The 27,579-nt window shown below is 46.0% G+C and overlaps 1 protein-coding gene across 1 annotated transcript; it reads left to right on the forward strand.

Annotated features, from left to right (window-relative positions):
• Positions 1 to 27,105, forward strand: LOC308052821 (alpha-2-macroglobulin-like protein 1; the record flags this gene model as incomplete). Its single annotated transcript, XM_080363458.1, has 35 exons — positions 1 to 71; positions 1,827 to 2,013; positions 2,351 to 2,513; positions 3,266 to 3,318; positions 3,573 to 3,593; positions 4,983 to 5,136; positions 5,561 to 5,645; positions 6,192 to 6,312; positions 7,128 to 7,245; positions 8,309 to 8,418; positions 9,973 to 10,143; positions 12,058 to 12,282; positions 12,413 to 12,476; positions 12,996 to 13,141; positions 13,290 to 13,439; positions 14,241 to 14,438; positions 15,131 to 15,218; positions 15,802 to 15,955; positions 17,561 to 17,789; positions 18,140 to 18,263; positions 18,429 to 18,550; positions 18,974 to 19,025; positions 19,421 to 19,504; positions 19,882 to 20,058; positions 20,372 to 20,453; positions 21,057 to 21,213; positions 22,216 to 22,290; positions 22,477 to 22,648; positions 22,762 to 22,976; positions 23,315 to 23,530; positions 23,925 to 24,040; positions 24,693 to 24,783; positions 25,062 to 25,130; positions 26,357 to 26,459; positions 27,065 to 27,105. The coding sequence occupies 35 exons, from the start codon at positions 1 to 3 to the stop codon at positions 27,103 to 27,105; spliced, it is 4,404 nt and encodes a 1,467-aa protein (XP_080219584.1).
• Positions 27,106 to 27,579: the final 474 nt, after the last annotated feature.

Genomic DNA, 27,579 nt, shown 5'->3' on the forward strand with positions numbered 1-27,579 from the left:
ATGTGGAGCATCGCTTTCCTGTGGGGCAGCATCCTTCTCCTGCCTAGCACAGCTGGAATGCCTGAAATGCTGTAAGAACCTCAGCTGCTTCGCATACACGCTCTGGTCTTCTGGGAATACTGGGGGGGGGGGGGCGGTGGTGTGACAGAAACAGGACGGAAGTCCTAACACTTTTCCAGAGAGGCATAATTTCTCATAATTCCAATGATTCACTTGGTTCTCATGCCTGCTCCTTGCCCCACTCCCTCTACTACTTGGCTCTCCCATTAGTACCTTTGACAGGCACTAGACCACGTATTTCTGCAATGAGAGGCACAGTAATTCTGCCAGCTTTCTGCATGTGTTTAATTCTGACCTGCCAGCATCTCACTTCTACTACTGTGCTCCAGAATACATTTCCTTCTGGGCTATGCTTTTCTCCCCAGAGTAATAGGTCACCATTTAAATATTTAGCAGACAAAGCTGGATGTCTCTACAAACAGGGCAAATGTGAGCCCAAAGTATCTAATAGCAGTGCTCTTTGTCAAGAAGTGTGGTTATTCTGTCTTGGCTCTGTCTGCTCCATCTATGCCTTTTCTCAGATCTCTAGCAAGGACAATTCCCAGCACTGTTTCTCTTTATATACTTTATCCTGAATGAAACTCCTGTTCTAGCTGTCACTGATATGATATACTGGCTTGTGTACTTGCTTTTGATTTTTAAAGGGCTTCGCTTTTGCAGCCATGGCATAAATGCAAACTGAAACATTGCTGTGCTCAAACAGTAGATGTTATAGTGGGAAATATGTCACTGTGATGTAGTTGGGTTCCCTCCTGCCATGTGTGGTATGGTATGCACAAGTCTAGTTTTCAAAATCCTTTTCAGCGGGAGTACAGCCTCTTCCTTTAGGATATGTTCCATAAGCTGACACAGATCTCATCAAAAGATGTTTTACTGCTACCTATTTCCCACAGTTACCTTCAGCACAAAGATTTGCTCTTTGGAAATACTGCTTCCTTCAACAGACTGTCTGCTGTCCTACCAATACCAATACCATACCAATTTTTTTTGTAGATTCATAAGAAAGTAATCCAGCCTGGCTCTTGGGATCCTTGAATCACATCTTCAGAGATGCTGTCTTGTACTTTTATAGCTTGGCAGGCAAGGGATGAATTGTCAAATGGGTGTAAGAAAATGTTTCAGAATAAAGGGTCATTAGGAGCAAGGGAAGTTACGGGAGGTTCAAGCAGTGAGTCTTCCCATCCTTTGGCTCAGTGGGAGAGGGGAGGTGCCGCAAGTCAGCTTAAGTAGGAAAATCAAGATGTCATTGGCATCTGTTATCAGATCCCCTAATATCAGCAGCAAACAAGCTGCTCAAGGCAGCCTGACAGCACTCAAGTGTGAAAGCACTCCAGGCTCCTGGCCAGCAGGACTTTGACTCTCTCTTGCCAGGATGCTGAGCTCCAGCTAAAAACTACCAGAAGGTCATGCCTCTGCCTCCTGCTGTTCCGATCTTTCCAGAACCTGACCTTCTGCTGCTGCAAATCATGCCACTGGCTGAATCTGTCCAGAAGCAGTAAGCAGGAGGAGTCAGTAACAAGAATTTTCAAACCTGCTTGAATGTTGGCTAAAGAAGAGAACAATAGTGTGATATTGTCCCACTGGCATAGTGAACAGTGTGATCTTGTCCCACCTGTCACTATGCCATCTTGTCCTACTGGCATCGTGACAGTAGAATGAAGAGACCAGAAGTCTTATTAGGAAGTACCCAAATCCTACAGGCAAAACCTCTCCTCTTCGAAAATCAGTTTCACCTGACTTTTTTTTTTTTTCTTTTTTTTTAACAGAAATTATGCTGTGGCAATACCATCTCAGCTCTACTATCCCTTCTCAGAGACAGTGTGCCTCCAACTAAGCAGAAAGCAAGCAGTCCCAATCCATGTGACAGTAACCTTGCAAAGCAGAGCTGGGAATGAGACTTTGATCACTCAGTCCATCTCTCAGCTCACCTTCTTTCATTGCACAAGCTTCCAGGTGAGTAAGGTATTTCCAGGGGTTGTCAGTAGTGTGGATAGTGCATGAGTTCTGCTCTTGCTGGGCAGGAAGGCAAATAATTGTGTCTTCCCATGAGGACATCTTAATTGGGCACCGAATCTTCTGTGTCAGCGTGAATAGGTCTACCAGTGTCCTTTCTGCTGTGTAGCCCCTCTGATATTTTACTCTTCTAGAAAACATTCTGAAAAGCACTGGGAGGTCTTTAAGGGCAAGAAGAACTGGAGCAATATAAAAGCAGTATCTTAATTGTTATGCCAAAATCCTGGGGATCCATGAATGCAATTCACCCTGAATGATGGTTAAACTATGCTTGCAGGTCCCTCCTCCTGTTGGAAACCCCGATGAAGTGGCTTTTATTGTAATAGCAGTCCTGGAAGCCAGCTCAGATTTTCAGAAGAAACAGAAAATCTTAATCAAGCATGCAGACAAGAAGACCTTTATCCAGACGGACAAACCTGTGTATAAACCTGGACAGATTGGTATGGAGAGAATGCCATGTCTTGTGAGAGAAAAAGCAGTCCTCAGGCCACAAGATATAGGGTAGCCTCTAGCACTTGGAGGGAGGCCAGCTCTGCAAGGGAGATGGGGTCCCTCTGGGCTTTGAAAGATTTGGGGATACCTCTCTTCTGAGTCAGCATGAGATATTTTATCTCCAGTACTAGCTGTACTCAGACAGCATGCCAGTGTGAACAGTGCTTGTATGTTCTGGATGATGCATGAGAAAAGGTTCAGGCACCACTGTGTTATATTCAGGATTGCTCCAGTCAAAGCCACAGTAGTCTGTCGGTGCCCTAAATCCCCCTCTCTACCTCAGGCTTCCCCAGACAAGGATCACAGTTCTGCAGGTCCTGTCACTACCCTCGCACAGCTCAGATCACCACAGGGTACAGCTGTTTGCCCCATGTCTTACCCCTTTTCCACTGGCATGACCTTCACTGCAGGCAAGACTGAGTGTCCCATCACAGGTCCAATGTCCAGAAAAATGCCCTTTCTCACCAATACAGCCAGCCTTCCCAGAAACCCCACACCACCTCCTATGCCACTTTTTTTTCTAGCTGGCTGCCATCTCAGAGCAGGGCTTTGAGCACAGGCCCAGGAGTGGATGGATTTAGCTGCTGCCTTCATCCTCTCAGCGAAGCACATGGACACATCTGTCTTAGCCATACATTTTTATTATTATTAACAGACTTGATTTCATTTCAGCCAGTCCTGTTTTTCTTTTGTTCTATAGTCAAGTTGCAAATTGTAACCTTGGATCAGAACTTTATTGCCAGCAATGAAACGGTAAGTCAAGAGAGGAGAAACCTTAATAAGTCTGAAAATGCTGTGGGCTGCTTCCATGGCTTCTGGATCAGTGCTTGGCCCAGCTAGGTGATCCATCTGTGGACAGTTAGTCTCAGTGTTGCTTCTGGTGCTTATAAACAGCAACGCAGGAACTGCTTATGAGGTTGGGTCACAGGCAGTGGTTATGGGATAAAAACGTGAGTGGTAACTTACCTGAAAGCTTCCCACCAGTAACTGTTATTTCCTCCCCACAGCACCGCCTGGTGGAACTGAAGGTAAAGCACCTACTTTATTGAAAGTGGTGATCTCTTCTTACCATGGGGAAGAAACAGGTTTGGAGATGATGGTGGGGAAATATGGATGCAGAAAGCCAGTTACCTCAGAATGAATGGGAACAGTCCTCGACTTCTTGCCCTTCCTTCCTTTAGTAGCCACACAAGTTTGGCAGCACACTGTCATGATACTGATCACACAGGAGTCCCTGCAATAAAGGATGGGTGCCATTGAAAATCAGTCCAGCAAATTTTTCTAGAGTGATTACAGCACTTTTAGTCCCTTTAGCCTGTGAATTGAAGATCTGTGAAAATCCTGAAGTTTCTTTAAGGATACTTTTATATTTAACATACAAAAAATGTGAGTTTGACCAGTTAGTGTTGCGTTTACACAGCTAGAGAAACTTCCTAAAGCAGCCTTCAGGATATTGTTCTTAATATCTGTTAGTTTAGTTTCAGTATTATAGATAAAATACAGACTGCAATCACTCAGGCTGAGGAAAGATACCTGAAAGTGGTGGGTCATTTGTCATAACCTATTGCAGAGATGTCACAGTTCCAACTAGCAATGGCAGAAGCTAATGAACACCTGAATGCCATACCCACCAAGCAATCAACACATAAACACGTGGTTTCTGAGATGCCTATGCAATGCTTTATGTCAGTTTATAAACACGTAGTACTCTGATCGAACTTCACCCTTTCAAACAACAGTTTACACTTCTTCCATATGTTTATAAAGCACCCACCAACTCTATCATGGAGTCCTTCCTGGCTGGGCAGTGTGACTGTAGCCAGAGTTCTGCATCTTGCCTTCCAAAGACCCAGCAGTGGGAGAATACTCTGTGCCATGGACTGACCGTGACAGTCAACAAAGCCTCCAAATGCCCTTGCACCCTAGGTCTTCACATCTTCCTTTCTACACCAGGCCTCATGGTTCCCTGCATGAAGTCTTGGATGCATTTCTCCAGACTTTCCTGGGGATTCAAGACATTAGACTTCCCACTCCCAACTAGTTCATGCCTTAGACAGCATTAGCTGTCAGGATTGACCCCCTCCACAGTGACCTTGGGGCTACATAGCCCAGATCACCACAGGAATCTCAACTGTATCTCTTAGTGAGACAGGCAGGCTGTAAACCACTGTTTTGCAGTGGTCAATGAGATGGTGGTGCCACCAGAGAGCTGTAATATGATAGATTGTCAATGAGACAGGGAGAAAAGCCCTATTCTCTTCGATCTCAAACTCACCTAGGCACTGTAGCTGTGTCATAGATCTGGGCTCTCAGGACAAAGGTTATCTGCTCAGACCATGCTGTCATAGCTTGGACACCCTGCAAAAGAGTCTCTTTTTGCACTGGGAAATAACTGCTCTCTACTATTGCCTATGCAGGACCCCAAAGGGAACCGAATTGCACAGTGGCTGAATGTTATACCTGTGGGAGGCATTGTGGATCTGTCCTTCCCTTTGGCTGCAGAAGCACCAGTTGGAGAGTACACCATCAAGATGCCTGACCGCACACATACCTTCAGGGTAGAGGAGTATGGTAAGAGTCTCAGGGAGCTGACAGCAGCAGAGAAAGATCTATATCTTCCATCCCCCTCTCTCACACAGAGTTGAATGGGCCATGCAGCTGTGAACAGCTGTGCTAGTTGTGCTAACAGCTGAGATGTCCAACTGTCTGCCAGAGGATGTAATAATTGACTTTCGCTCCGGCCCACTCTTTTTCCTCTCCCATGTCCTGTGGATGGACCAAAGCGCTGTTCCACAGCTGTGCTCTGGGGAGGAGACTGAGGCTGTCTACTCCCACCACAATCTCCTGGCTGGGCTGCTGATGCCTTGCTACCAGGCCCTGTTCTGGTAGTTAGGCAATGAAGGGACAAAATTCTGTAAACAATCATTTAGGGAGGACTGGAACAAATGAGCTGTCTCTGTTCCCACTGAATTATATTTCTCTTGCTTTCACACAGTACTGCCCAAGTTCAACGTCTCCATTCAGATGCCTCAGGTGGTCACCATCTTGGAGGAGAACTTTCGTCTCCACGTCTGTGGCATGTGAGCTTACTTATTGTGGCAGAAGGTGCAATCTTACTAGGTTGGAAACTGCACAACTGATCTCAAAATAGTCTCTGACAGCCCTGCCCCCACCCCAAAGTCTGGTACCCTAGCATTCTTTGCTAAGGAATTCTCCTGGAATCTCACCTTTCTCAATATTCTCTCTCCCTACTTCTTTGTCTGTGAGTTTGAAAGTGTGGCAGTGGATCTCCTCAGTGGGGCATGTGCCCTACAATACACCACCTTTGCTGCAATGATTAGTGCCACTGTGGAAGGAATAATGACTTAACTTTTGACCAGCATGATGTCCCCTAGCACTGCCTGGTGGGACTAGTGTTGACTTGGAGAGAACTCATACACCACTGCCTTCTATCTCAGTCTGATTAAGTCACTTTAACTTCTTAGCCTCTGCTGAGCTCATGAACCATGAAGATACTGCATGCTGCTGGGTTGTATAGCTGCAAACCACAGACTAAAGCTGATACTATTCACCCTTGAGCCAGTGTTTCTGTATGTGAGTGTAATCCTCTCTGCCATGTTTGCCAGGTACACATATGGGAAACCAGTCCATGGTATTGTGAAGGCTGTGGTGTGCCGTAAACATATCCGCTATAATCGGAAGTCTTCCAAAGCCAAGCACAGTATTTGTAAGGATTACACTGGCGAGGTGAGCATATGGGACATACGCTCCTCTTACAAAAGAGAGGAACAGGGCAAAGAGAGAGAAGAATACTAAAGGGAGGAACGGGAGAGGCATCAGCTGTTGAAGCAGCATCCTCTTTTCTTGGGATTGAACGACTGATATGTCCTTAACTCCCTAGTGTAGTAACCTTAGCCTCTCTCAGTGATTTCTCTAACAGCTCTGAGATGCACTCAAAGTAAGAAGCATCTGTGGGCAAGCTATTGCAGATTTGCCTACAAAATGGTGTTGCAACAAACCAATAAAAAATACAAACACTCTCCTCATCGATTCACTTCCACTGGATGTTTTTTAGTACCACTTTTTAATCTGGTGCGAAAATCTATGTGCTGTTTCCCAGAAACAGCTGTTTTGGAAACACAAAGATTACGCCTTGCAGCTAAACAAGCAATTGCAGATTAGCACAAACTTTACTCATTCATCTTTAGGGTTGAATTAATGTATCTATATTTGTTTACATATTTTTAAGTAATGCACCACATATCTTAAAGATAAATCCTGCCTTAGCAGAAGAAATCATGTCATCAGGGAGAAATGACAAGTCATGTTTGCTACTGGCATATGAGTGAATGTGTGAAGATGAGATACCTGTGAAACAGCATCTCCTATTAGTGACTGCTCCACAGAAAAGCAGTATATTTCATGTTAGTATGGGAGCTGATGCTTTAACTCAAGTGTCTTTATCATGTACTTTTAGACTTCTGGGCCTTGGGTTTGATCTGCACTACAGAAGGGACTAGAGCATTCATGGTTGGTTAACAGATACAATTTTGCATCCCTAGACAAACAAGGATGGCTGCTTTGGTGCTGAGGTGAATATTCAAATCTACCACCAGAAGCATGGTGACAATTATGATTTCAACCTGGAAGTTGTGGCTTTTCTGAAAGAAAGTGGAACAGGTACCAAAAACTGATTCTACACTTTGTGGAATATATTTTACTTTACACTCATGCAACATGCCTGTCTTTGGGTTTCCATCTATAAGACTCTTCATGGATCCTTGTGTCTTCCCATCAAACTACTGGAGATATCTGCACTGGCTGCCATGGAGTCAAGTGTTCAGAGGGTTGTGTCTTCCCTGGGAGCACCACAGCAGCATGGATGCTCTCATGTACCATAGCACCTAGGTCTGACTCACATAAAACATGTGGATTCTCCCAGCTGCAGGATGGGCTTCACCAGTATGCTTGCTCCTGCACAAGCTGTGGCCAGTCCAGCTCTGACAGTCACCTTGGTTTGTCAGAGATGGGCAAGAGCTGTTTTTTCTTGTCTTCTAGTCACAGTAGAAATGTGCACAGAGGTGGATGAGGCCAGGTTATCTTGCTCCTAAACCATACTTTAGGAAAGTCCATTGGAATTAGAAGATACTCAGAGTAACCAGTGATAATCAAGGCCCCAACTGTGTACTGTTTTATCTCCACATCCCAGACAGGGAGATGAGGATACTTGTCCAGAGCTACCGTTAAATATCCCATCCTATAAGGTTTTCTCTTGTACAAAATTTTACAAACCTTTCCTTGCAAGAAAATGTTTTGCAGCCCTTGCTGAAAGCATTGACATACGTTCACATAGCAAACAACTACAGTGATTTCAGATGGGCACCACATGACAAAACAGCAGACTGGAAACTAACATGGTGAAGGCAACACAAAATTTTGCCTTCTAGTGACTCTGCTGTGAGAATGGGAGGAGAATGGGAGTGGATAACTACAAGTAAGACCATCTTAAACAAAGTCAGAAAGAGCATTTGAGAACTATCAGAGACCTCCTAGTAGAGTGCTGTCAGTCTAGCAGGTCAGAATGTAGGAGGCACTATTGCGAAGTGCATGTGTTAAATGACTCCTGAAGTTACATGGAGAAACTACAACCTCCTATGAGCAACCTCTTACCTCAGTCCATCCAATCCTGCTGACTTTATTCAGACATGTGATACTCACCTGCATGTACCTTCCATCTTCCTAGGAGTGGAGTTCAACACCACTGAGAACTGCAAGGTTACTTTTTATATCACAACTCTCCAATTCTGGGGTACAAGCTACTACTATCAGCAAGGAGCTCCCTACTATGGAAATGTAAGTGAACAGCACAGAAACATGGAAAGGCCAGAAGTTGAGTTGCAGGAGATGGCAGGCACAGAAGTACTGAGGGGTCCCCTTGTCTGAGCTGCCCAAAGATACTATCACAGTCATCTGTCCCAGTTTCTCCTTTGACATCTCTACCAAGAGTTAATCCAAAGGTCTGACCATGGAATAGGCACATGGCTTTGCCAGATGAGATGGCTGCTGCATAAATGGGGAGCAGTTGGTGGAGTTAGAGTTCATACTGAGAGTCTGTCACAGAGGCACCCCAAGGTTAGTTTAAGGGACAACAGGGTCCAAAACAACTTTTATTAAACCGATGAGAAACAGGGTTTTAGCACTCCAAAAGTGACTTGAACACAGGTTCGGATATCAGTTGAGGAAAATTATTAAGGCGCAGCAACAAATACAACAGGCAGTCCACAGAGTGCATGCACATGGCTTCACCCAAAACAAGGTTGGAGCCGTCTCTGAGTCTGGGAGGAGTACACACTTGCCTGAACATGGTGTGGGATTATTTTAAAGGGATACACGTACTCATATTGAGTACGGAAAGTGTACACTTGCAATCCTGCGAGGGTAAATTTATAAAACACTTGCAATCCTGCAAGGAGAAATACACGTGCAAAGGTGCACAGAATATTACACGTGCTTATGTGGAAGCGCAGGAGGAAAATACACTTGTGATTGTGTGAGGACATAATTTATACACGTGCTTGTATTGAGCACCGAAAATACGCGTGCAAATGTTCACGGAAAGTTACACGTGCTTATGTGGGAGCATGGGAGGAAAATACACCCGTGATTATGTGAGGATTAATTTTATACATGTGCTCGTATTGAGCACGGAAAATAAGTGTGCAAATGTGCACAAAAAGTTACACATGCTTATGTGGAAGCACGGTAGGAAAATACACCCATGATTATGCGAGGATTAATTTTACACGTGCTTGTATTGAGCACAGAAAGTACGCATGCAAATGTGCACGGAAAGTAGAAACCCTTGCAATCCTGCAAGGACTAATTTTACTCACACATGTGGCGGCACGGCAAGTGGAGTCTCCAGCCCGGGCGGGGCTCTTGGCGGCAGCATCTGGCTCGTGTTCCAAGAGATCCGCAACAAAGGGCAGAGTTACAATGAGAATCCCGTTTGTTTAATAGCCTGATCAGATCTGACTGTGGGCATTCCAGAAACTTCTCTGCACCCCCACACTGGCTGTGGGGTGCTCCTGAAACTTCCAAACATCCCCCACACTGGCCGTGGGCACCCAGCGGCTCCCTGGCACCTCAGCACTCCCTTCTTCTCTCTCTTAATGGCCCTGGCCAGGGGGCTCCTGAGGCCAAACAAAAGAAGCTGTTAGCCTCAAACAGCAGGCAGAGAGGGAGATGTGTTTACTCCTTCCATATCGAAGGAGGGAGGGGGAGAGAGGGGGATTTGCATTCTGCCACAGAGTCCCTTTTCAGAGAGGGGAACTGGAACTTCTACTGTGAGGTGGATTTTCAATCCTGAGGCCTCCAATTCTGCAACTGTTCTCTGCATCATTACAGCTGGAACTCAAAAGTGCCAATGGGACACACATGAAGAACAAGGAAGTGATTCTTACAGTGTCCCATGGTAGCAGGAAGCAGATCAAGACCTACTTCACAGATGACACTGGGATGGCATCTTTCACCTTAGAGACGTCAGCATGGGACAACAGCAGTAAAGTTCTATTAGAGGTTAAGACCAATAATTACATTGGATTTGGCTAGCACTAAGCAATGCATCCCTCAGATCTATAGTCTATGAAATTGTCTCAGTATAGCCAGGGAGACAGAGGCATGGAACAATGAAATCGTAAATCCAGGGCAAGAGGAATAGCCCAAAGCAGAGCCAGAGTTCTGACTGCTGGTACCACACAGAGTCCCTGACCAGTCAGGAGACATGATGATAGAGGGAGCAGTGGACAGAGACCCCATGAAATTGTCACTGAGGTCTACTTACATTGTAACTCCTTCTGAGGTGGAAAGGACTTTATGGGGCTGGACATGGGCAAAGAGCAAAGGAAGAACTCCCACATGGTGTGGAATAAGAAGATAGGAAAGGAACTAGGGAATAAACATCTGAAAATATATGTGGAGAATAAAATGGCAGTGACCAGTTTGTGTGGTATTTCCACATAATGTAAGAGTTAGGAGAAAACTGGGATATAAGAGGCAGAAAACTTAGGGAAGAAAGAAGGAAGGTTAGTAAGGAACCAGTTGTTCCAAGCCAATCTGGAGCAGAGCAGGTAATCAGAATGTAAGAAGCTAAACGGGGATGCCGTCAACAGGGAATTGAGAGAGAAAACTTCGCATCTGCTTTCCCATGAACAGGGAAGACTCTGTCTGGTCATAGGAGTAGATTTCTAATAATAGAATCATTGAATAGTTTGGGTTGGACGGGACCTTCAAAGGTCCAAGGCCTCTGCCATGAGCAGGGACATCTTCAACTAGATCAGATTGCTCAGAGCCTCATCCAGCCTGGCATTGAATGGTTCCAGGGATGAGGCATCTACCACTTCCCTAGGCAACCTGTTCCAGTATTTTACCACCCTTATTATAAAAAACTTCTTCCTCATGTCTAGCCTGAATCCCATCTCCTTTACTTTAAAACCATTACCCTTGTCCTGTTGCAACAGGTCCTGATAAAAAGTCTGCCACCATCTTTCTTATAGTACTAAAGGGCTGCGATAAGATCTCACTTGAGCATTCTCTTTTCCAGACTGAACAACCCCAACACTCTAAGCCTGTTCTCACAGGAGAGATGTTACAGCCCTCTGATCACCTTGGTGACCCTTCTCTGGACCGTCTCCAACAAGTCCATGTATTTCCTCTATTGAGGGCTCCAGAGCTGGATGCAGTAATCCAGGCGGGGTCTCAACAGGGCAGAGTAGAGGGGCAGAATCTCCTCCCTCAACCTGTTGGCCATGCTCTACCCAACTTCAAGGTCAAGGCACTTCAAGACAAGCCCTGTCTCTTTATCAGAGTGCATACAGAATTTTATATGATGGATCTTGACCTTGCTGAAAGTCCAAAAGATGTTACTATCATAGTTTCAGTGCGGATAGGTCATAGGTCAATGATGAGCAAGGCTATTCATCTTCATTTGTTCCCTGCCACCTCTACCCTATGGATCAGGGAAAGCGCTAAAAGAAATACAGCGTGTGAGTGGGCTAATACTGAACAGTGAAATGCAATATTAGGGCAGATCCATACTTTCCTCACATGTACCAGACAGAAGCAAAGGGTTCAGTGGTTTGATCCAAGGATGAATAAGCCACTCTTACACAGTCTAACAATCTGGCTTGCTCTCAGGGTGGCAGCAGCATTGCTGAAGTTCAGGCTTTAGCCCAAGTCCTAGTAGCTCCTGGACTCCTCTTTAGGTGCTAATTATCCCAGAGGAGCAAACAATGCCAGACTCCACAGCAGATGGTAGAGCAGACAATGCCAGAAAGGGGCTCCACAGAAAGGGGCTGACTGAGCTTGGTTTAGGTGGAAATAGACACCTTACCCTGGGAGAGTTCAGAACCCACTGTACAGTCAGTCTTGATTTTGGTGTGAGGAGAGCTGTTGGAAATCTTCAGACACCGAGTCACATTTTCTGTGTCACAGGCAAAGACCCAGCCGGAGGACTTAAGCAGTCGAAATGTGAGGGTGTCTTATGGCACTGCATCCCTCACACCAAGGGCCTTCTACTCTTCCAGCCGCAGCTCTGTGAAGATCCAGCCAGTGCGGGCAATGCTGCCCTGTGGGAACGTGCAGCAGGTCACTGTGCAGTATCACATCCTAGCCGCAGAGCTGGGGGATGGGGCTGCCAGAGCAGACTTCTACAACCTGGTGAGTGCCAGGCAGCACCATCAATGAGGTCAGCTTTGTGATGGGCTTGTGTCAGCACAGGGCCCTTTGCTGGCCCAGAGGCATGGAGCAGGGGCACTATCAACCCTTTGTTCTGTTCTTTACCCTCTAGGTTTTGGCCAGAGGATCCCTTGTACATCATGGCCAAACAACAGTACTTCTTGATCCGTCATTAGGTAAGAGCATCTAAATACCAGGGACAGATTAAGGACCCAGAGGAAAGCACTTCCAGTCTAAATCAGAAAGGAGAGAAAAGAGATCTGAGACCAACAGGAATACCCAGGTCTGGCACAAAAAGTCAAGAGAAAACGGCAAATATGGTATCTCTCTTCTGTCTTTTAATTTAGCTATTTTTTTTTTTTCAATCAAATGATGAAATTGTCAGAGTTTATCTGCCAAGCAGGAATTATCAGACACCTCCAAGAAAACTCACTGAATCTTTTTGCTGGACTCAAGTGGAAAGTCGTTTTTCTTTCAAGTGCACATTGTTAACAAGATCCTCATTTGGTGCTACAAAATGGCACTAACCTACCTCCTGGACTGGCTGTGGCCTCCCCAGAGGCAAGGCAGAATAGTCTTTATCCACGTAATTGTACAGAAATATTATAGAGGATGAGTATGTTGCTGCTGTGATCCTTGGAAACATACTTCCTTGCCTCTTCCTATACTTCTTCTATTTCTCCTTCTTTCTTCAGGTCAGTATAATGGGGCTTTCAATGTCAGTCTGCCCATTGACCTCATTTCACCCATGGCTACCATCTTTGTCTACATTCCTTTCCCTGAAGGACAAGTGGCAGCGGACATCTTCAGTCTGAAAGTCTCCAAGTGCTTCAGGAACCATGTAAGTAGTGAACAACAGATCAGGCAGGCAGGAGGGTAGCTAATTAACTGCAAATTGGCAATGTATATCCAGCAGAATCCAATACCCACAGTCTCCCCTTTCCTTCCTCTATCAATGTCTTCAATTCCTCTTTTTTCTACTGTTTCAGGTGAAGCTTGGCTTCTCAGGCAGAGTGGCTCTCCCAGGATCGACTGTCCATCTCCATTTGCAGGCTGCACGAGGCTCCCTATGTAGTATCCATGCTGTAGACCAGAGTGTCCTTCTCCTGAGGCCAGAGGCTGAGCTATCCAGAGATAGTGTGAGTCACTTTAGTGCTGAGCCTTCCTAATATTGGAGAGATGCTTTTTGAGTATCTCCTTGCAGGCACTGGTTAATAAGGCACTTCAGCGGGCATAGGACATAGCTTAATGAGAAAAAATTAAGGCCAACATCAAATACCAGTCAAAATTTTCAGTGTCTACAAAGGGATCAGTGTCCACCCTAAGTGCAGCCTAAAGGCATATCTTTGTTAAACTTAGAGTGCTTTGCCACAGTGGCAACCAGATGGCAAGAGACTTCCATCTCCTGAAAAATTCATGATAGTGCTTTGAAAAAGTTATGTTCAAAAAGATGTGTGGTAGGTTCCATTTCTTTGTTCCAGCTTACATGAAACAGACAGTCCTTCCAATCACAAACTGGCAGTGGAAAGTTTCAATTTCACCTCTAGACCTCAGATGCAATGGGTCTAAGGACCCTTGAATTGCCTCTTGACACTGTCTTGATGGATCCAGGATGTGTCTTCAGTCAGACAAGAGGCTATCTAATGACTCTTACAGGGAAGGTACATTTACTGTATGCATTGAGCTCACAGGTTCAATCTATGAGCTAGAAGTGGCCACAACTATGCAGTCATACCCCAGAGGGGTTCATGTTCATCTCTGATGTTATGTATCTAAAACTTGTGGAGGCTCTCCATGAAGCTCAAAAACCTTTGGGGTGAGTCTTTTGTGTCAGGCAGGACCTAAGCTCTGCCTTTGTGGTCACAGAAAATCTCCAGATAGAAATTAAAAACTTCCCACCTCTCACACTGACCTGTACTGTTTTCATTCTTGGTCTACAGGTGTACAATATGTTCAGCTATTCTCAGGAGCACCCCAGCACCCTCACAGACTCTTACAGTGACTATTGCGCTATCCACAAGAGCCCAGGAATCATTGGTTCCTCTCAGACCACCCTTCCACCAGGAACAATGTCACCATTCACGTACAACAGATACTCTTACGCAGTGTCCCAACCAGATGTCTATGAACTTCTGAAGGTGAATCTAACTTCCAGAAAACCTGACTACCAGAGCTGAGTCCTTTCATATCCTACGTCAGAGCTGGGTAGCTTCACAGATTGCCTTTCCTGTGATCACTGGCAATTTCAAGTTCTGAATTTGCCAAGCTTCTGAACTAAGAGATCTCTGACACTCCATGCTTTCAGCTTGATAAATTCCCATTGACCCATATCCCTAGAACCCAGCTCTCCATTTATCCTAAGCTCGAGACCCTCTGACTTTCTAGGGATTGGAAGGAGAGGCAAGTATCAGCCTGAGTCAGATAAAAGTGAAGGTTGCAAAAGCAATGAACCTAAGAGAAAAGGGGGACTGGGGAAAGGAGGGAAAGAGTAATAGAAAGAAATAGCAGGTGAAAGATGAGGACAAGTCTGTGTTAGGGTGGGCAGCAAACCGTGGTGCTAAAATGACGACTTCATGTGTAGACATATACATGCGAGTGGTCACCCCCACAATCCTGACTGGAGAGAGCCTCCTTTGGTATGAGTGGCCAGGATCAGGCCTTGGGAGCAGGGTGGTTCTGCATTCTCTCCCTGTATAAATTCACAGGTCAGGCTGAGGTGCAACAACACAGGGTGGGCAATATGCTAGAACATGGGAGCAGAGACAGACCCTCAGGCACACCACCACCTGCACTGAAATCTGCCTTCTTTTCCTCTTCTTCTTTCCTCCAGAATGCAGGTCTAACATTTTTAACCAACCTTAAAATCAAGTCTCCAATTGAATGCCGCACCCAGACCACCTTCTACTATGACTACATGTGTACATCTTTATCCTGTTTCTTTGGAAATCATGGGTAACATACAGGCTGCACAAGGGCAGCTGAACATGTATCCTCAGGAACTGGGGATGGCTCCAGAGCTGGCTGGGAGGTTTCACAGAAGATGTGCCCCACAGGAAGAGAGGGAGGGTCCTGAAGTTTATGTGTGTCCAGCACACTGAAAAGGTGAAGGGTTGGCTGCATAGGAAGAACCTGCCTGGAAGCTTCTGCTGACAGGCAGGAAGATAATATGCTCGAGGGGGAAAATGAGGCAGCTGTCTCAGGAAGGAACATCTGTTTGTAAGACTAGGAAAGGTCTTGCTGGAAACTACAGAGTGAGCCAAGATTGATACTGGGCAGTATTTAGGTCTTTCTGCTATCTCCCCCTCATGGGGGAACACACATATACTGGAACCCACATGGTCTCCTGGATTTTCTTGTGAGAGACAATGGTTATGTAGGTTGAGGGCATCTTGGAGAGGACAAATGGGATTGGAGTGAGAGGGACAGAGAGCTGAGCTTTCCCCAGCTGAACTCTGTCCTGATCTCACAGTTGCTCTGAATGAATGCTTGTATTCCCAATAGCTTATGGAGAGCTGGCAGACTTGGACAACTTGGACCCAGAAACAGATGCTGCTGTTGAACATGCTGAGTCAGAGCACGTTGAGCTGGCTAGCGAGGCAGGGCCAATACGTACCTGGTTTCCAGAAACATTCATCTGGACTCTGGTTCCCATCAAGTGAGTAATTATGGACTGTAGCCCCACATTGATCCAGACCTCCTGCCAGCCACAGTGGAGGGGGAATGGGCAGGAGCAGAGCCAGGGTATTATTGCCTTCTGTGCTCACAAAGAAAAGGGAGGTGTGAAGAAGTGAATAAAGACAATGGAGGTTTGGTTCACCTCCTGTCTCTGCTTGAGATTTTTCAAATGATCCTGAGGAACTTAAAATCATAGACCCTTGTAGGATGGAAGAGGCCTCCAGAGATCTGTAGCTCAACATCCTGTGCAAGGCAGATCCAGTTTGATCAAGTTATTGTAGTCAAGGACTGTGTAACTTTGAGGTTGGAGACTTCACAAACTATTTGGGCACCTGTTCCAGTGTTCCAGCATTTGACTATCCTCATGGTATATTTTTAATCCTAAGTCAGAATTTCTCATATTCCAGCTTGTGTCTGTTACTTTTCATCCTATCAATATGCACCTCAGAAGAGTCTGATTCCATTGTCTCTTCACCTTCCCATTAGGTAGCTGTAGAAAACAAAAATGTCTTCCCCTAGATCCTCCCTCTTAAGTTTGAAAACCCTAGTTCTTTCAGTCTCTCCTTGTGCATCAAATGTCCCAGCCCCCTGACCATCTTGGTAGTCCTCCACTGCATGCATCCAAGTATGTCAATATCTTTCTTATGCTGCAAGGCACAAATGGGACACAACACTGCAGATGTGGTCCCGCAAGGGAAGAATACCGGGGAAAAATAATTTTTCTCAGCCCAGTCCCTGTAGTCTACTTAATACAGTCCAGAAGTAGATGGCCTTCATTACTGTAAGGGCACATGAGATGTGCTCAACTTGTTATCCACCAGAACCCCCACCTCTTATTCTGCAAAGTTGCTTACTAGACAGTCACTGCTTAGCCTGCACTGTTGCATGGTATTATTCCATCCCACATACAGAATTTAGTATTTACTAATTTTCAAGCCAAATTTTCCAATTTGTCAAGGTTCTTCTTAATAGCAACTTTTCCCTCCAGCATATCAGGAATCCCTCCCCAATAAGGTACAGTCTGTTAATACATACCAAGGTAGTCTGCTAATCTTGCTGAGGATGCCCTCTCTCCTATTATCCAGGTTATTAATAAAACCACTAAGCAGTATTGGCTCAAGTATCAGTTCCCGAGGGATGTCATGGGTCCAGCTGGACTTTGTGTCACCAATAACCACCCTTTTTCCCCAGTGGTACAGCACATTTTCTGCTCACCTTATCACCCACTTGTCCAGTCCACACTAATGTGGCTACAAGGTACTATGGGAGTCAAACGTCTTGCTAAATTCAAGCATCCACTGTTGTTCTGTTATTCACATATCTCAGCTTTCTCAGTGCTCCCATGTGCCAACATTCTGCAAAATAGGATCCCTAACTCTCTATGTCATTTTGCTGGATCATACCCATTTCAGGGCAGGACTGTCTTTGATTTTGTGGATGCAGATATGTAAGTGACACATAATAATGACTGCTGAGCTGTGGCTGGAAGTGGATGGAAGTTTGGTTGGTAGTGTTGCTGAAGTGTCAGAAGATACAGGCTGGTTGTATAACATGGACAACCCCTTCCACTCCGTCTTTTCCTCAGTGATTCAGGGACTGCTGAACTAGCTGCCACAGTACCTGACAGTATAACAGACTGGAAAGCCATGACTTTCTGCATCTCAGAGAGCCATGGGTTGGGAATCTCAGAGATCACCGGCCTGCAAAGCTTCAAGCCCTTCTTCATGGAACCCACCTTGCCCTATTCCATCTTCCGAGGGGAGTCGTTTCCCCTGAAAGTCAAAGTTTTCAGCTACATGAAACAGTGCATGGTGGTGAGTGGCTCCTTTCAGGATGACTTTTGGGTGGAGGGATGTGTGGTAACAGTATTTCACTGACAGACCCAGACAAGGGTCTGCCTCACCAGGCACTGGGCAAAAGACACCAAGGAAGCTCTTCACAAAGCTCCGTGCAGAGCCATCTCTGTCCAGCCTATCACCCTCGTAACTTCAACCCTACAGGACTGCAATGTCCATGGGCTGTTGGTGGCCCATAGATATTGCAACAGGGCCATCATCATACTCACCCTGGACTTCTGGGCTTGACTGACATTTGGATCAAGGAGCTGAAAGGAAAAACACAGCAGCAGCTCTGTAATCTGAACTCCCTTTTGTTTTGCCTCTAGCTCCAGCTTAGCCTAATGGACTCCAGGGATTTTGAATTTATGCATGCGAATACCAGGTTCACTGCTTGTCTGTGTCCTGATTCAGCAAAAACATTCTTTTGGAATGTGAAGGCTACAAAATTAGGTAAGGGGATGAGAGACGGGCATAAGTGGGAGGCACTAGCAGAGCTACTTGAGGAAACCAGAGCTGGGCTGGAAGGGAGAATGGCCTGTTATACAAAGCATGAATGAGAAAACTAAAACACAGGCATGACTGTGCCAACTGGCCTCTTGATGTTTTGTTCTTTAGGGAAGGTGAATTTCACTGTCACTGCTGAGGTGACAGAACAGGAAGATGTTTGCACTGAGAGTACAGCTGTTGTGCCAGAGTCTGGAGGGAAGGACACAGTGGTTAAACACCTGCTGGTGAAGGTCAGAGTCTTCTTCAAGGTTCTGGCAAGGTTGGAAGTGGGTCAGACTCAAAACAGCCAAGTAGGTAACCCTGGGAAGGGTGAGCGAGCCAGGTAGGTAGGCATGTTTCTTGAGGAGGCTGATCAAGGATTGATTCTAAGGGTAGGCTGGGTCAGGGCATGAGCTGAGCATCTCCATTTGATGGGGCAGAGATGTCAGAACTGCTTGCTAGCAGCACAATGGGGGCAGAGGCCATGCAGCAGCTTAGAAAACTGCTTCCCAGGGACACTTCACTGTCAGCACACATATTCCCACTGTCTGTGTGAGGCCTTTTGCATGGCCTAGGAGGATGGAACAGGTGCTTGCAGGAAGGTGGGGTGCTGCACAGTTGCTGTCTCATTTTACTGCTCTCCCTTCTGACCTGACCAGCCTTCTCCTCACCAGGCAGAGGGGCTACTGGAGGAGAAGACACACACCTCACTCCTGTGCCCTAAAGGTAGGTGCAGGTACCCCAGATACAAGGACTATCTTGTCACTGGAGCTGTACATACACACAGAGCAAGAAGACCAAGCAGAAGCAGTGTGGTGTGTGAACAGTTCCAGGACTATCTGGAGGTGCATTGGGAGGGGAAAGTCAGGGATTTTGGAGCTTTTATGAGCAGGCAAAGCCATTCAGCTCTACACAGTACTATGACAAACTCCTGGGGAGCACCAAGCCACCACCTAACCATATCATAGTCACTCATCAGCAGGTGGCCTGATCTCTATGTCATCCTCTCTGTTGAATGCTGATTTTGCCAAGTGATGAGGTGATACCAGACTCCTGAGGATGACTGTGTGTCTGCCATCTCCCTCTGCCTGTTGTTGTTCTGATGGTTTTGCCATCTGCAGGAACTTCAGCTTCAGAGACAATCACATTCACTATGCCAGAGAACGTGGTCCTTGGGTCGGAGAGAGCCCACATCTCTTTCTTAGGTGAGATTTAAGGGGGTCTTGGAAAGTAAGATTTTGCTCTGCAGGAGTCTTTTCTTCTGGTGTCAGCATGTCTCACAAGAGAGAATATGTACAGTGAGGTGTGATACTAGGCCCTCATGTTTTCCAGAGAAGCATCCCATCTCTTATACAACTGACACTGGGACAGATAGACATACAATTTCACCTAGCCAAGGGAAAGACAGACAAGTACCATATCACTGTTCCTATAGGGCTCTACAGACATGAAAGTCACTATAGTGTGAGCAGAGGTGCACTGAGACTGGTCTTAGCAGATTATCTGGAGAACTGGTGAGATCAGAACTTTTTCTATATGCAAGAATATGTAAAGCTCCCAAAGCTGTGGTTCTGTCCTACAGGTGACATTTTGGGAACAGCACTGGACAACATAGATGAGCTCCTCCAGATGCCCAGTGGCTGTGGTGAGCAGAACATGGTTCATTTTGCCCCTAATGTCTTTATCACACGATACCTTGAAGAAACAGGACAACTCACTCCAGAAATCAAACAGAAGGCAATTGGCTATCTGCAAAGTGGTAAGTGGATTCATGCTCATTTTGGGTTATTAAGCTGGTGATGTTCACTACAGCGGGTTGTGCAGTGGGGATGTCAGCAGAGGCTTGGTGCTGAACAGCATTTGTGTAACATCACTTGCCCGACACCATGGGAATTACAGCAGTGTGAATCAGGTTGCTGTGTCTCAGCTGAACAAGGGGTACATGGTGGCCCCCCTGAAAGCCCTTTGCTGAATTCCTCAGAGTCAATGTTCTCTATAATGATCAGCAGGCACATTGTCACCTTGAGAATTCAATAGACACAGAGCATCTTCACTACCCCCTTTTCCCACAGGATATCAGCGGCAACTCCTGTACAAGCACACAGACGGCTCATACAGTGCCTTTGGGGAAGGAAGTGAGCCAGGGAACACATGGTAAGAAGAGATATCCAGACACAGTTGACGAAAAATAGATTAACCTGGTCAGGCTGAAAGTGGCTTGGATTTTGGTCTGGGGAACCTAGTGGAGTCTGTGGGTGTGGAGTTTTGAACAGAAACTGTTTCTGAGACTTTCTGGAAGTGAACCATGCCAATTAACTGACTTGAGGTACCCCTGATTGATTTTTTGTACTTAAGCACCCCAGCTGAGGCTGATTCTGAAAACTTGGCTGCAAAGACACCTTCTTTTCAAGTTTTGCAGAGTGTTTTGTGCCTTAACAGGACTGGGAAAATGGCTGAGTGAGCTCAACAAATATCAGCCCTCGTGGCTTCAAATCACACAAACACACCTTCTTGGAACTGGCAGAGCTCTGGGGGCACTTAACTGTCGATTTTTTTCTTTCTTGATGCAAATGGATCTTAGGTCAAGTTTCAATAGCATCTAACTCATGCATTGCTTCCAATTCTCCACCTGCACAGAAGTTCTGGACTGCTCTCCAGGGCTGAGATAGTGGAAGACACAGAGACTCCTGTCTCCTACAAGAAATGGGTATCAATTTTTGGCTCAGTCCGATTTTCTTCTCCTTTCCTTGGCTCTAGGCTAACTGCCCTTGTCCTCAAGACCTTCAGCCAAGCCCAGGACTTCATCCACATAGATGAGCAGAATATAAGGGATGCTGCCAGTGCCCTGATTAAAAGTCAGACTCCATCTGGCTGCTTCAAGAGTGTGGGGAAGCTCTTCAACAATGGTCTGATGGTATGACATGTCCTGACTGCTCTTTAGGTATCTCAGAGCTCTTTCACTTTCTGGCCCAGTTTGGGTGCCAAGAACAAACAAACCCTACTGCAGGAGGGAGATTCCGATGTGCCCAAGGTCACCCTTGGGTGACACTCAGGGTTGTGCTTAGTCATGGTGGTACTTTTTCAGGTTATGAATGATGGTTTGCATTTGATGATACGTATATGGGAACTGAACCAGTGTCCTACTCTAGCCCCATCTCAAAAGTTAACATATACCTTAAAAAAAAAAAAAAAAAGTTTTCCAACTCTGTGTTGTTCCCTTGGTAAACTGTTTTAGCTTCCTTTCCCATTACTGAGCTGCTGATTCTTCCTACAGTATGAGTTCCCCCATGTACAGAGAGAGTCAGATCAGAAATTGAGTGAATAAAGATTGATGGCAGTCACTCATGTGACATTAACCTTGCCAGGAATGAGCCATATACAATCAGACACACAGCACTTGTGCATGCACAGACACACACAGAGTACCACCAAAGTGGATCCAGCAGCAGTTCAGTAGACAGGACCTCAGATAATTCAAGTGAAGGGAATGATACCTTTCACTTCCCCTTGCAAAAACTACCTTTTCTTTTGCTCCTCCATACCCTTGTCATCGTCCTGGCCCTCAAGTGAGGTGCCATCTTGCAGTGAGGTTGTGGAAACATCACTTTCCCCTGGTGCTGAAATCCACTACTGAAAATCTTTGTGAGGGAGGGGAAAGCGGAGTGTGCTCAGTTGTAAGCAGAGGCAGGAAATCAGCTACCCTGAGTAGCCTGGGGCACTGTAGCTGAGAAGTACTCCCACAAACAGGACCTGCAAGAGCAGATACTAGCCCTGGCACTTCCTTAGTGGAGGAATAGGACCAGCACTGTTGCCTGCACTGGCTTGGAATTTGTTCACGGAGCAGAAAGTACTGGAAAACCTCTTTGCCTCCCTCCCCACAGTAACCCTCCTCTTCTCTGTTTTGTGGTGGCTGCAGGGTGCAGTGGAAGAGGGACTGGGGATGAGCTCTGTGATCATCACAGCTCTCATACACTCAGGGATGCCACGCTCCGTGAGTATCAGCAGCAGGGACTGGCTGGCAGTGCACCAGCTCTCTGCCTTTGTCCACACAGGGGCACGATACCAGTTTTGTCCTTGTGTGTCCTGTCCCTGTTTCTACTCTCCTCGCACACATCAAGGCTGCGTTCCCTCCTCATGCACTCTGCCAGCAACTGGTGTGCTTTCATTTGTATCCTAGGACCCAGTTGTATGGAAAGCTCTGAAATGTATAAGGGACCTGGTCAATGCTGATACTGGCAGCTCCAACCTCTACAGCCTGGCATTAGCCGCAAATGCCTTTGCAGTAGCAGGTGATAAGGCACTCAGGCAGAAAATCCTCAAACAATTGGATGAGGCGGCCACAATATCAGGTACCAAAGACCGTGGGGCTGGAGAGACAGTCATTGGCAGAATTGTGTGGAGATCCCAGGGCTGAATGGCCAAAGGAATCCACACTCCATAAGTGTTCCCGCTCCACCTCTAGATGACCAAATATTCTGGAGTCAACAGTCCAAACAGGAACAAGACTCCCTATATTGGTATCGGGCTCCATCTGTTGATGTGGAATTGACATCTAGTATCCTCATGGCTCACCTTTCAAAGTCAACTTTGTCTTCAGATGAAATCAGAAAGGTGTCTCAGATTGTGTCTTGGCTCATCAAGCAGCAAAACCCTTATGGAGGCTTTGCTTCAACTCAGGTAATTCCCTTGAACCATCATCATCAGAGAACCTGGTGTCAGCTATGGTTTGTGAGAGCAATGGGTTCTAGGACAGCCTATAGTAAAAAATAAATTTTTAAAAAATATATTTTAAAAAAAAAAAAAGACATTTTTTTTTTAAATATATGGATTTAAAGCTCCTGAGGGTTTGGAAAGGGTCAATATTGTCATTCCTCTGAGACTATCCCATGCTAAAAGTCCAAGTGAAAAGCTCAACCCTGATTGTGCAGCGGCTGCAGTATTAAGGAAAAGCTAAGGACTGGGCATGCACAGGACGCAGGGCTCCTATTTTGCCCAATGTGTGTCTCTTTCTTCAGGACACAGTGGTTGCTCTGGAAGCCCTAGGCCTGTATGCAAGCAAGACCTTCAACAAGGATGGACCTAATCTCCAGGCTTCTCTCTCCTCTGAGGGTTTCAGCCAAAACATCCGAATAGACAACACCAATCGCCTCCTACTGCAGACAGTGGAGCTGCCAACCATTCCTCAAGTTTATAGAGTGCATGTACAGGGCCATGGGTGCCTCTTCCTGCAGGTAAGCCCAGCAAGGGAGAAAAGATCCATCTGGGGAAAAACCTTGAAAGCCAGGGGACCTCTCACCTTGCTACTTAGACAAGACTGAACTGTTGCAGTGACTTGCAAGAATCTGGGCTTCAAGGCCGGTAGTAGTAGCTGGGATCCAATAGAAAGGGAATAGCAATTCCCTGAATGAAGTCTGGATCATGTCTACCCAATCAGAGCTGCATCTTTTCTCCAAGAAGCCCAGTGACCACCACCAGAAGCAGTGCACAAGCAGAAACTCTGCTTCTCCCATATAGTTTTCTCCTACAATAGAGCAAAACAGCAAACAGCAGTCAGTGCTAGACGAAGGTACTGTTCAGTAAAAACCCTGCTATTCTCTACCAACTAGCTTCTTTCTGTCTTGGCAGGCCATTCTGCGGTACCACATCCCTCCATCAAGGAGTGACATCACCTTTGCCATGTCTGTGCAGACAGAATGCACTGCACCCAACGCCAGCCAGTTCTCTGTCACGATTCATGCTCGGTAGGAGATATTCAGTTGCCCTTTGCCTTCCCTATGCTACCAGACCAGTCTCTTGATGGCCAGGATTCCCCTTACTCATGAGGTCCAAGTGCTAAGATGTCCCACTTCATTTAACTATGCACTCCTCAGCTGGGTGGAAGGTACAAGGTCCCGGGGAATGACTCAGGCTATAGCCCTATCTCATCATCGTGCCAGTCACCACAAGTTCTCCCAAGGTCTATGGGCCTCACTTCCTTCTAGGATTAGGTCTTAAAATACTAGTGATGTGAAGGTCCTGTGGCACTGACTGCTGACAAGTATTCCTAAGTCTTCCATTCTCTGCCCCTGGTTGACTCTCCCTTGCTGTACACCTGCCTGACTTGGGACAGACCTTCCAAGAGAGCAGGTGGAGGATGTGACATTCCCTGCCATGCCTGGAGAAGGTAATTCCAGAAGCCTTCCCAGGAATTTATTCTCTTTGGCTCAGCACAATTAAGAGAGAGGTCAGGGGAAGCACAGAGATTTATTACAGTACAGGAGCAAGTGTGCTTACAGGAGAAACACTGGAAGGAAAGGCACATTCCTCCACTTGAGCACTAAAGCTGGGCTGGAGTATCTGGAGATCATGGCTCAGAAAGTAACAGTAGTGCTGTCCCCTGGGTTCTTACTGCAGCTACACAGGGAACCGTGTGTCCACCAACATGGTCCTGATCCAAGTGGAGCTGCTGTCTGGATACAGTCCCGTGGCAGGTTCGTTGGAAGAGGTGAGACTGTGAGTTTGTGTCCAGCTGGGATGGGAACAGTAGTGGATGTCCATCATGCAGGATTGCATGCAGAACTATGATTATTCCTGTGGGCAGAGGAACATGGTTCTTCTCAAGAAATCTTTATACCCAAAGTCTCTTCCAGGCCATACATTGCATTCCACTACCCTAAGGCCTTCCTTGGCCACGTGAATATTTTGCCTGTGCTCTCACAAGGACAAATATCCTTGAGTATTTCTGCTTTCTGTTAGAGTCTTACCTTTTTCCTCTATTTTCAGCTAAAGAAAATGCCTTTAGTGAAGAAAGTTGAAAGTGAAGCTGACCGTGTCATTCTCTACCTGGAGGAAGTGAGTGGAATTTAGGCTAATGTCATCATTAAGAGGACTATGGACTGGCAGATAGCTTTTAGCTGACTCTTGTATCTTGGTTCAATTAGTATTTTAAGTATCTAGAGCTGTTGTTCCTGCATACCAGCCAGATTTGCTGACCTGGAGAAGTGTGTTGTGTCAGCCTGCAGCTGTTCAGCTGTAGAGCCTGTATACAGGGCTACTTAACTTGAGTCACATGATGCTAAATCTGATATTAAGCCTACATCTGTTGACACTGTTCAGAGACTGCTGAAAGTCCATATACAGTGTCTGATCAGGATTGGGGAGTATTGGTAGGATCCATCTAGTAAATTCAAGCAAGCCTGAATTCTTAGAAAACCCTTAAGCAGCATGACTGTAGTAGGGAGCATACAACGTTGCTCATGGAGTTTGCCAAGATCACTCAAAATTAAATGAGATGGTTGTGTGAACAGCAGTTCTCGCTCCACAGCCTCATTAGTCAACAGATTAGCTACCTATCTAGCATTTCTTTAGCTATATGCACACATAAACAGCACCAGAAATAAGACCTAGCATGAATTTAAAAACTTTTGAATTTCTAAGGAGCACTTTACATTTCTGTGATTCTTCATCACCATCTGTCAATAAGCTGAGCCTTGTAGTAAGTGGGTTATTGTTGTGTGGATGTGTTAGACTTGCAGAGTTTCTGCTTTCACTATACCTGCAGCAAAGTAGAAAGGCAGCAGAGAGAAGAACTTCAGGTCAGGATACGAAGTAGCACAAGGGGGAATGCAATCAACAGCAGGTCCTGTAACTACTACCATCCAGCAGATGTTCATCCACACCCTGCTTTTGTCTGCCTAATGATGAGGGTTGTGTGAAAATGGAGAATAAGAGCTGGTGTAATGGGACTGTGTATAAGAACATAGCCACTGGGGCTAGATGCATGAAGAAGCTCAGAGCAGAACTGTAGGGGAATGGGGGATTGGTGGTCAACACTACTGCTACATTTAGATACCTAAACTCTGTGGGTTTGATGTCTCTCATAAGCTGGGTTAAATATGGTGACCAAAAAATGGGAGATGGCCACAGCATGTGAAGTAAAAGATATTTCTGAGATGGACTGGAAAGCAGAACAGATCTGTCACAGTGATGAGGTCTCCACAGGAGCCTGAGAGCATGTAGAAGGGATTTTTCTACAGGACTTTGGTTCTGGCTGTAATCCTTCTGTCGCTTGTTCTTAGATGACTAGACAGCCTCACATCTACACTTTGCTGGTGCAGCAGGACATGCAAGTGATGGATCACAAGCCAGCTAATATAAAGGTCTATGATTACTACATGCCAGGTGAGCTCAGATGCTGTATTACAGAAACCACCCAAATGTACCACTGGAAGGATTTTTCTGAAGTGTCAAGCCTAAGACAATACCACTGCTGACATGCTTATCTAACTACCAATTAGAAGCTCTCTAGTTATGGACTTACCCTCTTGGGTTTCAAAATGGTAGATACTTATTTTTCTGGCTCAGGACTTGCAAGCTTGAAGTTGGTATGTGGATCCACTTAGGGTTTAACTCTCTCAATGAGAGGGGAGCACGTTGCTCAGAGCCATGCTTTCAAATGCTCATTTTGTGGGAGACAGCAAAAGCAGAGGTACCACAGTGAGGGGATGGCTTAGAAGAGCAAGGACCCTCTTAGAAGAATGACATTGAAAACAACTTGTTCTCTGGGGTACCCAGTGGGAGGAAGATCTAGAAATGTGGGGTGAATCTGAACTAGCTAAATACAAAATCTTTGACACATACCAGTGGTGTCACATGTCACAGTGGAGGAGAGTCATGGCCTGTAAGCTGAGGGAATGCCTCTCCTGGAAATGGAGGCACAATGATGGGTTGCTTTAGAGAGTTTTTGGCAAATGTATCTCACCAGCACTTTTTTTCTCATCTTCCAGAAGAAACTACGGTGATGAGCTACAGTGCTCCATGCGAGTAAGGTGAGGGCCCAACACCTCTTTTCTCATCATAGGCATGGGTCCTGGAGAGTATGGAGAGGGAGATGCATGCAAGGGCCCTTGGTCAAGAAACTTGCCAGACTGCAAGTGACAGGCAATGCTAAGTAACAGTGAGTTCCTATATCCCAGTGGTTAAACTGAGGGAAAGGGATAATTGAAGTGGAAGGTTTGAGGTGCCCAGCTCATGACAGAGTTGAAGGTATGTTACAGAAAACAAGGGCTGCCTCTCTTAAGTCCTACCATCAGTCCTGGCATTTTGCATCAAATATACTTTCCTCAAGTCAATACAGTTCCTTTGCCCGTCACTTTCCCTGCAGTTCCACAGCCCTCCAGCCCTGTGCACACAAGACACCACGATCACCTTTACTGCAGGGCATGACTCCTCAGTGCCAAGCAGTTCACAGTCTCAGCCTAGCTTCTGATTCATGTGAAGGAATGGGTGTCTGCCACTCCTT

Source organism: Nesoenas mayeri (genome assembly GCF_963082525.1).
Source record: "Nesoenas mayeri genome assembly, chromosome: 1".
Taxonomy (NCBI): domain Eukaryota; kingdom Metazoa; phylum Chordata; class Aves; order Columbiformes; family Columbidae; genus Nesoenas; species Nesoenas mayeri.